We start from the raw sequence: 16,213 nt of genomic DNA on the forward strand, positions 1-16,213 counted from the left end.
ACAGAGAGGGTAAGACTGGGTTCCGCTTGTTTGTTGATGGACCTGACTACACACATGTTGTTGGTCTGAATCACAACAGTCCCTAGAGGAAAAGCATCTTGAAATGCCTGCAATGCTGACAGGACTGCTTTCATCTCCAGGACGATGATATATGAGAATCGGTGTCTTGGGGGGGACCACGTGCTTTGGACCATCCTTTTCAAGTAATGCCCTCATCACCCTAACTGGGAGGCGTGGGAAAAGTTTTGAAATGATTTATTGTGGTCTCATTTTTTTATATCATAAAACCCTGGCATTTTAACAGGGGTGTGTACACTTTTTATATCCACTGTAGATGAACTACAGAGAAAATAAACAGAGTACTCTTACTAGTGAAAATGCAAACATTATTTTAATGCAGGTTTTACTACACACATACACACACCTTTCTTAAAATATTTTACTTTACATAATGTAAAATACTTCAGATTTTTCTAGCACTTGTTACTGTTAAAATCATTCCAATCCTGCAGTTTCTTCCATCATTTATCTTCTTTAACTATTCAACTCTTACTACTTCCACAGTCCTTATCCTTCAACTTGTACTTAACAGGTGTGTCATATTTGTTGATGAAAAATTCTCTACCTCATTCGACTGGGAATGAATCAGTTTACCTGATGTAAACCTACATGACAAGCGGAACACATGATGTTAATGAATCAAATCGTCATAAGCATCAGACACCTTTTTTCTCCATTTTATACATGAGGTGGGGGCATTAAAACAACATTAACTATCATCAAGAAACAATGTTCAATATAACATAGCATTTCCAACCCCCCCCCCCCCCCCAAGGACATTTGACAAACTGGATGTTTACTAACCAAGACACTATACATTTAGGACATAGTCACAATATTTGTTTTATTACAACAGTGTAACATAAAAGGCACAGTAGTCAATGCCACAATTCTGCATCTGTAGTGCTCACAAAGTGTTAAAAACGGTTACGTTTAAAAGCAAATGTTTTGTAAGCCTAATTTATAAACAGGCAGAAATGTTAAAAAATTGCAAGAAACAAAAAAAAAAATGAAACATGCAATTGGTACAAAAAATCTTTAGTTAACATATTTAAGAACATGGTTGAAAACTGAAAGTGCTTGATCTCTGGCATATGAAACAGCATCATTCTTTCCTCTGGATAGTAACTATACAAATATGTAATATACAGAATGCTGTCCATCAATTTTGTGACTTTGGGTTCTTAACTAGCTTTGTTGAAACAAAGCATCACTATACTACATGATGACTTTTAATGTAATTTAAACTGTAAATGCACTAAAACCAGGGATTATAAAACATGTCCCATCTTCAAAGATGTCCAATCCACATCCCCAAATTTACTTCCAAAAATAATGGGATAAAGCTTTCACTTTCACTATATGCTTTAAGAAGAATCCGCCAACAGAATTTAATGATATTTAAGTGTTATTTTTTACTATACCTCATATTGCGGTGGTGGTGCTGCGTTACAGTTGTCGCCTCACAGCTAGACGTTGCCCGTTCGACTCTCAGTTAGAGCGTCTTCTGTGTGGTGACATGCGTGAATGGGCGTTCCTTCGTTGAAGGTTGTGCATTAGGCCTGGCAAGCCAGCACGTAAAACTCTACTGCCAATCATTAGCGGACCAGAGTTCCGCTGTGGCGACCCCTAACTGGGAAAAGCCGAAAGACACAATTTTTTTACTATACCTCATAAGTTACTTAAACAGCCACCTATAGTTTGAATCAGCACAGTTCCTCAATATGCAAAGAGGTACCACAATTCAGGTCCAGCAATACTGCTCACAAGATAGTTATAAGCTTGCTATACCATGCTATGCAGTTAATGAGATGAGTGTTTTTCCTGAGACAGCATTACTAAAAATGGCTTGAATAATTAAGTTTCTGTGGAATGTTCTGCTGTATGTGTCAGAAAGAACTTTGAAAATGTGCATCACCTTGCATATAATTCAATGATAATTTGTACACAAAAATGAATTACTGTAACCACTTCTGATTATTTTATATATAGGAATTACATCAATACGAAAGAGGTAAACTGCATTTTTTGTTAATCCAGAACATTTTAAATTCATCTGTTTGGTCATCATGACCACAATAAATAACCCTTTTTATACAAAAACATCAGGTTATAGAATTCTACATTTAACAAGTTTAGTATTTCAGCACATCAAGCAGCTGTTTATAAAAATGCAAAATACTAAAAAAATTTCACAAAGTACAAAATGATAGTCACAGTAATTATGTTATAAGAAAGTAATTATGTACAAGTTTAATTGGCAAAATGTAGCATATTGCAGGTTAATAATACAAAATAAAAATAAAATAGTGGCCACAAGGCTTTAAAAGTGTAAAACATTTTGAAACATAAGATGGCACCAATCTCCATGTTCACTTATGTCATAATTAAAGCATTTTAAATGCAACCAAAAGCTTAGACAGATATAAATAATAAAAATTAAATTATTTAAATATTATACACAGGCAGATGGAATGGTATTTATACTGCTTCTTAAAACAGGACACTGATTACAATGATAAGGATGAACAAATAAATTAAGCAGTTTCCATTCCCAAAAAATACTAGGCGATTATTAACGGAAAAAATATATATATAGTTGTACTTGTGACCTAAAGTGGCTGGAAAATTAAGAAAATGTAGCTTCCAAAACCTCAAATATTTACAAGGGGAAATTCATAGTTTACATTTTTTTCTGCAAAAATATATATTTTTCATCTGATGTCTGCACCTCTGAGGTAATCTAAGGTACTAAGAATGTCATAGAATTGTCTAAATGTTTAAGATTCAATGACTGATACAAGTTATCCAGTCAGTGGCTTGCATAATCACTTCTATAGTTCTAGTACAGTACAATGAAATGTTAAACTAAATATCCAGTTAAATCCTACTCCATGGTGCATTAATTGTATTTCTTATAAGTATGTCACGCTGAAAAATGTTCATTATAAATTGGTTTCATCCCAGGATGGGTCATTCATAGTCTTTAATACTTTTCTAACAAGTTTCTCTAAATCTTTGCGAGCCTTTTGCTCTTCTTCAAGCGACTTCTTCATTTTCTTGTTTTCCTGCAAAGTGCAATAAAAGAATCATGAAATAATCCTTAGAACACATAGCATCCAATTTTATAAAGGTACAATCTATAATGTACTTAAATATGGCTGCTAAGGTGGAACTCACTTATTTTACTTTGAGGGAGTAACAGGCACTGGGCAAAGATGTTCTGTAAAAAGGGCAAGAGGATAAGTGCAAGTGCCCTACCACTTTATATCACACATTAAGAAAATATAAATAATACATTAACTACTCAGTGCAGTGGTAGAAGTATCAAACAACAGGCATAGGTCCACTGACATAAGAAAATATGAAAAAAGCATAATGAAAAGTCAGAAACTGAGGCATGCCAGCCAACAGACAAATACATCTCCTGGACCTACTAAAGTAGTGATAAATTAACAAATACAGCCAGCACTTCATGGCAGAAGCTTCAAATACAAGTCTGCACATACAAAACATTGCACATATATTCCTACTGTATTATCTAATCTTTGGGACCACTCTGTGGTGGGTCTACGATTTGTTTCACCATTTCTTCCACTATGATTTGGCCTTTTTTCACTCAAGCTTCCACTCTAATACATTTCCTGCAAATCAAGAAACAAACATTTGAGAACTACAATGTTAAAATACCTGATTTAACAGGGAAGTCCAAAGTCTGTGGTTGAATGGAAGGATCATTCATGCACATAGGAGAGCATCTGTAACCTGCCACAAACAACTGTCTCAAAGATTAATTGACAGGTACATGTTGATTAACAGACAGGTATTTCATACGGTGCTGATGATAAAAAAAAAAGTACAAAGCAACTTCTGGCAAATATAGGAGGTAGTTTTATTTTTCTGGGGGGGGGGCAAGCCCTCTGCACCCCCAATTTGGGAGGATACCCCATACCTCCCGGACTTAAATATATTTACTCAGTGACTGAACTGTGGAGAAAAAAAGTAATCTAGCCTGTTGATGAAAGTTGACTTGTCAAAATTCCATCCACCGATCAGCACTTGAAATATGACAACATAATAACACATCCCTCGACTGACACACTAAGATTTAACTTGTTACATTTAATATTACACACCCTCCTTGGTGGGTCTTCAACTGGGAAGAATCTCATGCAGCAAATTCATCAGGATGGAATGAGATGGAGGACAGCTAAATGGCTAAAAATTCAAAAAAGATGACTCCAGAAGTATCAATGTAGAAAAGGAGGCTCACCAACCAACCTATATCATCTGTTAAGAAACAAAACACATATCCAAACCACTTTGCCAAACAGAAGTTTGAAAAATTCAATGTCAACCACTTTATAGCCACCCTACAACAATTTACATGGTCCAGACCTAAAACCTTACCCCTAGAAGATGCTATGCAACACTTTAATAACACTTCTCCTTCCATGCTTAACAACTGGGCTCCTGCTAGAAGAAAACATGTCAGAAATAACCTCGCCTTACGGTCAATGCTGGATATCAAGGAATTAATGAAAAATAGAATCAAAGCCTGGAAAGTTTGGTAAACAAACAAAACCACCACTAACTTTCAAAATTTCTAAGAACTTTGTAATCTAACCAAAAAAATAAATCTACACTAACAAAAAAGCAGTTCTTCCTCATTCTACAAAACAACTCATCTAATAACCCCTGCAAGTTTTGTTCAACACTTAATAATCTCTTATGTCAAATTCAATGACTGACTCATTAATGTAGCAAAATCCCTCACAAATAATTGCCTAACAACAGTCCACACCAAACCCAAATCCTAAATCCAATTTCAAAACTGTCCCTCTGAGTAATATCAGAGTATTACTACCCAAACTAAAACCCACAACCCCAGCAGCAGATAACATCCCAACAAAATTTTCAGCAGAGGTGGCTGAAGCCCTTAGCCTACCCAGTTACCATTCTCCTTAACAGATCAATAAGTGAGTCACTACTCTGAACAACATGGAAACAATCCATTATCTTAATACCTCCACAAAAGTAACTGCACCAATGAAATTCCTAATTACAGATCCATTGCTATACTGCCACCACTACTTAAAATTCTAGAAAGATGCTTCTACTCACAGCTCCTATCTTACCTCACAGGCAACAACTAATTGTTGAACACCCAGCATGGCTTCCTCCCCTGCCACAGGACTACCAATGCATTACTATCCTTCCTCAAAGCAGTAAACCAGCCAGGAATTATGACATTGTTTCTGCTTTCTTGATCTTTCCAATGCCCACGACATTATTCTTCAATTTTCAAAAACTACTCAACACTCTAATCACCCTAGATCTTTTACACTCAGCAATTACTTGGTTCACTAGCTACCTCATTAACCAAGGTCAATGTATTAAGTGGAACTCAGCTCTTTCTCCCTATCAGCCTGTCACAATAGGGGTCCCCCCAAGGGTCAATCTTGGGGCCCATGCTAGTTAAGATTTATTTTAACAATATGCACTATCATCCCATCCCTCCACAATCATCCAATATGCTGACTCAGCACCTATCTTTGCAGCATCAGCTCTCTCTGACTTAGGAATATTTCACAAATATAGAGAACTGGTTCTTAAACTCTAAACTACTTCTCAATGTTAAAAAGACAAAGTTAATACTAGTCCTATCCAAGAACCTTGCCTAAACAAACTCCTACAAATTAATTCCATCCAAAATACTCCTATAGAGACTATCACCACCACCAAACTTCTAGGTATCTTGACTGACAAAAGATTAACATTGGACACTCACACACAGAATGTTACCAAAAACATCCACCAAAAACTAGGGCCTCTCTTTTGAACAAACCCTTACCTCTCCAACTACTCTCAAAAGAAATAAACAAAAAATGTTGCACGGACAGACTGCACAAGAACAAAATTAAAAACAATTTATTAAAGTTAAGCACTTTCATTCCTCTCTGGAATTTTCATCAGAACAATAACATACATCACATTTAAACCTTATATTACTTTCCTTTAAAAAGATGTGACCTACACTGTTGCAAAACCACAGCTGTAGCTTTCCTTCTACCTAGCCTACTTTAGATGGCCCCAATTTTCACCCATATCCCTGCCTCACAATTCGCCACATTCCAGCAATGCTACAACAAAACACATTCCCCAAAATGCAAACACCATTGCACTGCCCTCTAGAATCTAACCTGGCTGGACCTTACTAATCACCTAAGGCTTACCCAATTAAAAGTATCCCACGACATTCTCTACAAACCACATAAATGCCCGGCCACTCAAAATCTATTAAAACAGTACTCACTTCTCAAATCCTTATTATTTGTGACCTCAAACTAAGTAACTGTTACAAAAGCTCACAATTACTATGGCTCGACTCTTTCCTCCTATAACACAGCAAAACTTTGGAACTCACTTTCCAGCAAGATATGGCTAACATTATCCCATTCTCTGATACAAAAATCAAAATCAGTCTGCTAGCTACTCCTCACTGCTTAAAAATAGAGTTGCCTCAACTCCCCCCAAACCTCATTAACTCCTGAGAAATAAGTCTCAGCACTTTCTTCTACATTCCTCAAATTATACTTGTCGCCTACTCAGCGGTAAACAAAGTTTCTCCTTTGCTCCTTTTAACTCGGGTTGCCACCTATTAGTTTTTTTTTTTCTGGACTATCCGGCAATCAAACTGATTGTCTGGTAGTCTGGAAAAAAAAGCTGGTATTCTGTTTCAAAATAAAAAAAACACACTATCAGTGTTTTGTTAAATCAGCAAATTCACTATGCTTTTCTTTTAAAAAAAGCTTAATTAATGTGATGTGATTATGTAGAAAAACCAGGAAGAGATGTTCCTCCTCCCCTGATGCGCCTATGATGTCAGAAAATGGGTGGAAAGTGGGCAGGGAGTGGGGAGGAGATGGGCAGGGGTTAGGGGAGTTGTGACAGTGTGTGGCTTTGGTCCAGTTTTGGTTACAACAAAAGGTGGCAAACCTATTTTTAACCATCACGCATCTTTACACTTCCCACCTTTTCTCTCCAACCTTCCTTCTTATTTAAAGTAATCATATTTTCTTTCTAAGTTGTTTGCTTAATTAAAAATTTTAAACAGTGTCTCTTCCTATAGTTCATGCTCACGGAAATGTAACTCTAAAACAAACTTTAAACTCAGTTTTTTTTTTTATATTTTCTGTGTACAGTGAAGCTCCTCTTTTCTCTCTGTGCCTCTGATGAGAATTTTTTTTTTGTGTCTAACCCAAATGGACTTTCCAGAAAACAAAATGTAACTATAATAAAATAAATAAAATTTTCAGACTCAAGGGCAAAGTAAAGTATAGTTGTGTAAGCAAACTTACCATAACAGTAGGTGTTTGAATGATTACTTTTGCAGTAGACATACATATCAGGTTATATCCAGAGAAGAATATAACAGGCAAACTGCTTCCAAAGCTTCAATGGCCATCTTCCACATACCCAAACCACTAGTTTTCTTTAGCTGAGTTGAAAAATAAAACAGTAGGTGGACACAGCCAGGTGATGCTGTGGATCAAGGGTGAAAATGGTCATCCCTCAGATTTCTGTAATGGAGATTTTCTTGAAACAAGCACTGGAAGCATTGATAATTCAAATGAAGTGACCTCTAAATGCAGCATTTCCCAGTGAGCTGTGAGCCAACTGCTAGGCCTTCTCTCTCCAGATGAAAGCTGACAAAACTACACTCATACACTAACTTCAAGTAATCAGAAAATGTAACCTAGTACCCACAGAATGCAGTTTTCCAGTCTTAAGGGTAGTGCACACTTTCCTTAAGGAACAAAAAAAAGGGAAAACTAGTTTTAGAGGAATGATTATCTTGACAATGGCATACAAACTAATAAAATAGACTGTTGTCAGAACTTCTTTGTTCTGGGAAAGGGCTCTGTTTAAAGTCCAGAACTAAACCTGGTTCAATACTCTAGTAGCAAGAAAATACCTATAGTTCCTACATGAAGTCAGTGAGCCAATCTTTGTACTTGGAAATTTACCAGATTAGTCACGGAATAACCACAACAGATGGAAATCAAACAATGTAACTTAGTACTGAGGAAATTTAGTTTTCCAGCCTTAAGGGTTGTGCATACTTTTGTTAAGGAAGGCCAAAACAAAAAAGGGAAATATGACTGTAGAAAATAGATGCCCAGAAGAATGGTATCTTTCTGGTGTATATTCTAAGCCATTTAGAAGAATTCTTGATGATCCTTAGAATGAACATCTTTAAATGTGAAAGATGTAGACAGGAATTACAAAGATAAAATACATCTCTGAAAGCACAAACTGACAGAAAATGTATCTTGATGCAAAAACTAAGAATCTTGTAACACATACATTATATATAAAACATTAAAATACAGAAAAAAAACTTCAAGTACAAACTCTTATAAAATTAACTAAACACAGTCTGGAGAATGTACCAAGTTGCTTCTACACTGGCAAACAAAGAAGAGTGGTTATAAAGACATATTATAAATACCTACTTTCAGAAAGTTAAAGAATAAGAGAATTTATCTCCAGGTAAACTCAACAATTGAATAACCAAGGATGAAGCTAACACAACCTTAAAAACAGCTATAAAATTAACTTTTTCCCTCTGTGAATTCTTAGGTATCACTTGCTCTGCAAGTTGAATATGCATGATAAATCAGAGGCTTCCTAATGAAATTTGACTGTTTTGTAATAACAGTCAAACTTGCAATTACAAAGCAGTGACATCATAAGATCACTCAAATGCAATGCAATCAGTACTTGAAGTGAAACAGTAATATGAAAAATTGTTTTACAGAAAGGCAGAATCTGTTCCACAAAAACAAAAAAGGTTTTGTGGGAGACAGGCTTCCCTGCACGTGTGTGTGTGTGTGTGTGTGTGTGTGTGTGTGTGTGTGTGTGTGTGTGTGTACGCATGAGGTCACTACATCTCATGGAAAAGAGAAATCCGCAGAATACCATAATCTTGACCTTACAGGATAAAGCCAAGTAGTCACACACACTAGTCATCATAAAAAACAATGATCAGTAATGTGCAGATAATAAGGTTGACACTCCAAGAAGCTTTGCAGGGAGAATATTACTACAACTACAGGAATCTGGGCTGAAAGACTACTATCTTAAAGCAGTTATTATCTACGCATAACTAATTACTGGCCATGCATAAATGGAAGGTGCATCATTTATTACACTGTGGCTTGGTTGTTCTTTATTTTTCTTTCAGAAGATTCAATATTACGACGACGTATGTCTAGCAATGTAACACTGATTTAGGCTTTAAAATAGTTGCAACATAAGCCCATATTGCAAAACTGGATTTTAGGATAGCATTAAATAGAAACTGTGCTTTGAGACTGAACTCCCTGGAACTTATTTGGGAATTTATGGAACTGTATCCTACGCCTGAAGGTTTGGATCCATTTAGTCTGAATCTTAAAAATGGTCAGGATTTACTATGAGAGCTTCTTTGAAATCTAGTATATTGAGTATTAGCAGTCACAGTTTGATCCCAATCATGTCAATAAACATCTTTTCAGGAAATGAACAAAAACAGGTTGAAAATCTAAAGGTGAAACTAATAAGCTGTAATAATGAAGGTGTGTAAACATAAACAGGTATGCCTTCTAATGACTGCCAAAACAGCCAAACTGTAGAATTTATTTATTTATTTATTTATTGACATTTGTTGACCGGGTTAGTCCAACTGGGATTTTGTCCCATTTTCAGTGGAGACCCGAGGAGAAAAGCTCCAGAATAGTATAATAAAAATATTACAGTAGTATACAAGCACAGCAAACTAGTCTTACAATAGTAACACAATATACAAAACAACATCAACAATAGTTATATGACAGTACAAGGCTTTTTTTTTTCCCGCTATGTAACTGTACTAGTGGGGATAGACAGAGTGATTCCTAAGTGGGGGGAGGAGAGAAATTATGTTGGGTCATAGCAGGGGCAAATTTTGTAATTGAGTAAATGAGTCTTTAGTTTCTTTTTAAATAGTGGGGTGTGAGAGATTGAGCGAATGTCAAGGGGTAGTTTGTTCCAGGCTTGGGCCACAGAGTGTTTGTAGAGTAGCTTACCTACTGACTTGTTTGGGTGGTAAATTTCAAGCAATTGTTGATTAGAGGTGCGGAGGGGTCGAGATGGGGTGTAGACAGAGACAAGGAGAGATAGGGATGGACAGTTGGATGGTTTAAAGAGCATAGAGTGCAACATGTGAAATTAATAGAGATGTAGTAGTTGTGGGAGTTCTAGCCATTGTAGAGACTTCAAAGCAATACAGTGGTGTTTGTGTTGTTTGGGGAGTTGGTGATTAATCTGGCTATTTTGTGGTAGGATTGTTGGAGTTTACTCAGGGTAGTTTTTTGGATATTTGTAAGAAATGGGGCTGCATAGAGTAGCGAGGGGAGGAGAAGTGCTTGTCCTAGGGTGAGTCTAGAAGCAAACTATAATGGTGTTATAGTTGAGTCATGGCAATACAACAGGTAATGTTATGACTCGGTCATAGTCCATGTTGGTGTGAATGACTTGAGATGTACCTCTCTGGACTATATGAAGAGAGACATGACTGAGCTCACTGATTGTGTGTCACAGGCAGGTATGTCCCTAGCCTTAAGCAGCATTCTGCTATTACCCAGAATGATGCCTCGATACAAACAGAAAATGAATGGCTTTAACAACTGGCTTAGTTTCTGGTGTCATTCCAGGAGGATCCAGTACCCGACAGCCTGGGAAGATATGATCGACAGACCACAATGCTTTGCCAGAGATGGTCTGCATCTGTCTTACCTGGGCTTCAGGCTTCTGGCCAAGGCTCTTGCCTCCCCTACAGTGCCTTTTTTAGGAAAAGTGATGAGATTAAAACTACCACCATAAAAATTTCAACAAAACACAAATTAAAAATTAACAGTCATGCTGCTAAATACTAGGAGTCTAAACATGAAACTGCACTCATTGCAAGCAGTCCTAACCCTGGAAAATGCTGACATCGGTGCTGTCACAGAAACCTGGTTCAAAGCTGCAGACAGCGCCCCAACCTTACCTGGTTACTCATCCTATCATACATTCAGACCCCAAACTATGGGCAGTAAAGCCAAAGGAAGTGGAGTTTCAATATACATTAAAGACATACACACCTCCAGGCTGGTCAAACAGTTTGATGCACAGGAGACGCTCCAGGGGTAGTTAACCATTGAAAAGATCCCTATTCAAATCATAGCTAGCTACTGGCCCCCAAATCTGACTTGAGATGCCCCAAATCTGATTCAAGATGGACAATCTACTTATTTGGACCTGTTTGAATGATTCAACCCTTTACCCTGATCCTGGGTGACTAACTTCCAAAACATAGATTGGAAGAACTACTCATGCCAGAACACAAATGCACAGAGATTCCTTGATTTTGTCAATGCTAGCTGACACCCCCACAAGATGTGATAATATCTTGGACTTGGTATTAGCCAACATAAGTAACCATTGCAGCATCATTAAAGTATCATCCTCCCTGGTAAGATCCAACCACAAAGTGGTCACTTTCGAAGTCACCATCTCCCCCAACCTAGGATCAGACATAAAAACTTCTTCAAAGCTGATTACAGCCTCCTGAGGGATGGTATAAACAGCTTCACAGCCTCCTCCCCTCTGTAGGAACTGGCACTAATATCCAAAACTACACCAAAGCACTACATGAGCATTTATATAGATGTATGGACTTAGGAATACCAACAGGACTAAATCATCCGCTGCAAGGAAGAGTAAACTTGTCTGGTAGACATCTGCAATAAATAAACTCTATAACAAAAGGGAAAAATTGCTGTCCAAGACCAAGAAGGAGCAGGTGCCCAATTGGAAGCAAAGTCTCCTTAGCCTGGACAAGAAAATAAGAGCATTAGTGAAATCCTCTAAACTTTGAGTGCAAATTGGCCACATCTACTAGAGAAAATCATAAGGCCTTCTTAACATATGTCCGCAACCTCAAAGGAAGCACCCAGATCTGTTCAGAACTGGTGGTCAAGGAAGCCACATATGCAAATGTCGCAGATATAGCAAATTTGCTGGCAGACAGTCAGTGAAAACTTTTGCCCTCTGTCCCCCCATCAGTAAATCAGGACATCCCCAGTACCTGTCCCCTTCCCCTTACATCTAGGGAACAGGTCATCATTTCTCTCTCAAAGTAAAAAAATACAGCCTCCATGGGACTCGATAACATCCCAGGCTGCATCCTACGTGAACTCAGGTAGGAACTTGCAGCACCATTAGGCACCCTATTCAAACAAAGCCTGAGTACTGGCTTCATCCTAGCTGAGTGGAGGACAGCCACAGTCGTCCCTTTACACAAAGGTGGAACATACGTCGATCTTGGAAATTATACACTCATCAGCCTGACTAGTCTGATATGCAAGGCTATGGAACGGATTACCATGGACTTCATTAACAAGGACATTGTCAACCTCCAAACACTTGATCCCACACAGTTTGGTTTCATTAAGGGGAGGTTGTGTCTGCTAAATCTGGTCAACTTCTTTGAGACAGTCACCAAAGCCAAGGACGAGACTGTGCACACCGCCTACCTTGACCTGGCCAAAGCCTTTGACACTATTCCCTACTCGGGCATAATAGTTGAACTTTCTCAACTAGGCATCAATCCATGTTATCAGATGGGTAGCAAACTGGCTCACTGACAGAACCCACGTAGTCAAAATAGGGGAAGCCACCTCAAGCAGTATTTGGGATATACTTTTCTGAGATGCAGGCCAAAACCAGTGGGCAATGGCTGACCAAGTTTGCAGATGACTGCAAGCTGGGTGCTATCATCAGTTCCCCTAGTGATGTGGACATCCTCCAACAGGGTCTCACACAGACAAATGACTGGTGACAGAAACATGGTCTCAAGCTTAATACCAAAAAATGCATCATCATCCCCTTTGGGGAGAGTGATGTCCCCATAAATTATCACATTAATAACAACGTCCTAAGCCTGCAATCAGTCGTGAGGGATTTGGGCACCCTTGGTTGATAGCAACCTAACTTTTGACCACCGTGTTTCTTCCATTGTATGAAAAGCCTTCTACATGGCCCAACTCATAAGTAAGGTATCTCATCCAGGGACAAGGAGGTCATAATAACCTGTATTCTTCCCTTATAAGACTCATTACTGAGTAAAACGCCCCTTTCGGCATGTACCTCGCAAAGCACATGTGACAGCTGAAGAGGCCACAGAGGTTCCTCACCAGGAGAATCCAAGGCCTCAAACATCTGCCATACACTGTCAGAAAGCCCTTTACCTCTAATTAGATTTATAAAGACTCTTCAGAGGTGACCTCTGTCTGGCATACAAGGTGATCACAGACCCCACCTTGAAGGGATTGCTGCATATCCGCAAGTCAAGCTCCACTCGAGTAACATGCACGTGTGGCCTCAACCTGGTCTGTGAGATGAACAAGACCTGCTGGCGGGACAGATTTGTGCCCCAGAGACTCCCCATCTATGGAACAGACTCCCTCTCTACATCAAGCAGAGTACCTCTTTATCCCCTTTTTAAGCGCAACCTGGATAACTGGATGGGAAACAGAAAATATACTCCTAGGATTCTACCCATGTTCCTGATGGACAGGGGCATTGGGTGCCAAGTTGTCTAAACATGGGCTAAACTCTTGGCTAGGCTTATAAGGGTCTCAGGGCCATCAGCCTAGTAGCCTCCTATGATCCTATGATAAAGCATGGACCAGGTGCACAATAATATGAACTTCATAAAGCAACTGCAGAATGCAGTTATTTTCCTACTTAAAATGAACGTTACTTTGAAAGGCGGAAATTCTTATAATTAAATGTGGGAACATTAGCTATACATTCAAAATGATTTATATCCCATCCAAAAGGGGCAATAGTTCCCCATTTCCATGACACATTTATAATATATATATATATATATATATATATATATATATATATATATATATATATATATATATATATAAACATGTGGTGGTGGTGCTGCGGTAGCGTTGTCGCCTCACAGTAAGACGCTGTCCAGTTCGATTCTCAGCTAGAGTGTCTTCTGCATGGAGACATGCATGAATGGGCGTACCTTCGTTGAAGGTTGTGCATCAGGGCTGGTAACTCGGCATGTAAAAATCAACTAGCAATCATTAGCGGACCAGAGTTCCGCTGTGGCGACCCCTAACTGGGAAAAGCCGAAAGACACAACAACTACAATATATATATATATATATATATATATATATATATATATACTATGGTATGTTCGAAAGGTGTCGGGTTGAAGAGTTGCAACATGGCAAAATAAGGCTAAGTTTGAAAACTGAGGAAGACATGAATGTCGAAAATAGGAAACACAAAAATGTGTATACAACATTTTCGACATTCCTGCCTTCCACCCATCTTATTCTGCTTACCTCTATTCACCCCCCTGCACCCTCTCCAGACGCCCCTGCACATTAAATATACCAACTCCGAGATTGCACTACAGTTTGGAAATTGGCTAGTTCCCTCTTCCTCACTGAAGCACGACCTCCCTCCACAGTCTCTGCACATTGCTTGCCGAAAGGCTGAGTGCACTATGCAACTTGACTAACTATGATCGAACACTTCTGGTTCGGTTTCCTGTCCCCTGGAAACGATATATATGGGTCTATGTCATCTGATTGAATGCCAAATGGTTGAACCCACTTGAGTGAAAACCCATTTGATAGAAAAGTGTAGAAGTCTACAGAAAGCATGCTATGTTGTCATTTCTTATCAGAGGAGTTAACACGGTACTGAGTTAAGCAAAGTATATGTGAACTGCAATGGACACAGTGTCATGTTGTACCACCAGATCCGTTTGTGCTTGCATTGGATTCAGTGCGTTTGAGTTTTTTTTTATTTTCTCTGAGAATGTGCCACCATTGGGCTAGTATATGAGGGACAAAACAGATACACACACACTCACATATATATATATATATATATATATATATATATATATATATATATATATGTGTGTGTGTATGCATGTGCACATGCGTATATATTTTTGGTGTGTGTGTGTGTACGCGTATATATTTTTTTACTTTATTTATATTCTGTTAACTATGTTTGTTTCACTGCAGCAAGCTCATTTTTTTCTGGAAGGACCTGACTAGTACAGTACAGTATTGAGGATAAAAACAACACACAACAGTCTTTAATGCACTGCATAACTTGCACTAAGCACAATTTACTTGGAAATCTGTAGTTTTAAATATTTAGGTTAATGGTTGCACAACAGTAGCAGTAAAAGTGCTGTTTTTTTGTTGCCATAATTTTCCTGCTGTAGGCAGAATGTAAAAATATATTTCCTTGCAAAAGTAAAAATTAGGACTATTGCTTACATTAGCAACTTCTATTCAGTGTTGATCTGCTTAACTGCTGCATGAAGGAAAAGGTAAATCACAACTTATACCCAGGGCAACTGTAAACTGTTGAAACATCAAAAGTACACAAATATTTTGCAAAAAAAAAAAATGTCGTCTAGATACCCAGTCTCACTATCTTCCAATAGTTTGTTATACGCTGCAAGTTAAATTACATTAATCACAGGCTACTAGACAGACATGCTTCCAATATACAGATGGGTTGAGTCTGAGACATCCTTAAATGTAGCACAGATTAAGCTTTGCAAAGTACATCTTTCTTAGCCTCTAAATAACAAAAGCAGTGGAATGCATACATATTAGGCATTCATTGAGGTACACCATCTTGAACTGATTACATTAACAATTACTTGTGCTTGCTTTGCTAAAAACGAATTTATTAATAAAGTGACAACTTCCCGCACAATATATTTAGAAGTAGAATTTAATTTCAAAACTCCTTAGATTCAAAGAGCATAACTTGTTGAAACTGTGATAAGGGCACAACCTTCATGAAAACTGTCAGAAGTAAATGCACTGATGTGTATGTTTCTTTATACTTTAGCAGTATACAATTAAGTCATTTAAACTTGCATGGAACCACTGAATTTGATTCCCTTGAGTGTACTCAACATTTTAAGTGACCAAGTCATTTATGCTTCTGATATATTTAAATTAACACATTGGATGAGCTATTAACAGCAGGGAAAATCCCACTAATAGAATAA

At 37.9% G+C, this 16,213-nt stretch overlaps 1 protein-coding gene across 4 annotated transcripts in view; it reads right to left on the reverse strand.

Moving 5' to 3' along the window:
- Positions 1–1,617: 1,617 nt before the first annotated feature.
- ARHGEF7 (Rho guanine nucleotide exchange factor 7) overlaps positions 1,618–16,213 on the reverse strand; it is a 2,881,265-nt gene continuing 2,866,669 nt past the window's right edge. For all 4 annotated transcript variants that reach the window (XM_044072654.1, XM_044072651.1, XM_044072652.1 and 1 more), the window contains one exon: positions 1,618–3,128. In XM_044072654.1, coding sequence (XP_043928589.1) covers positions 3,006–3,128 — 123 coding nt within the window. In that variant the 3' untranslated portion in view covers positions 1,618–3,005. The remainder of the gene's footprint in view (positions 3,129–16,213) is intronic.

Source organism: Protopterus annectens, chromosome 5.part0 (genome assembly GCF_019279795.1).
Source record: "Protopterus annectens isolate FY-2018-M chromosome 5.part0, PAN1.0, whole genome shotgun sequence".
Lineage (NCBI taxonomy): Eukaryota > Metazoa > Chordata > Ceratodontiformes > Protopteridae > Protopterus > Protopterus annectens.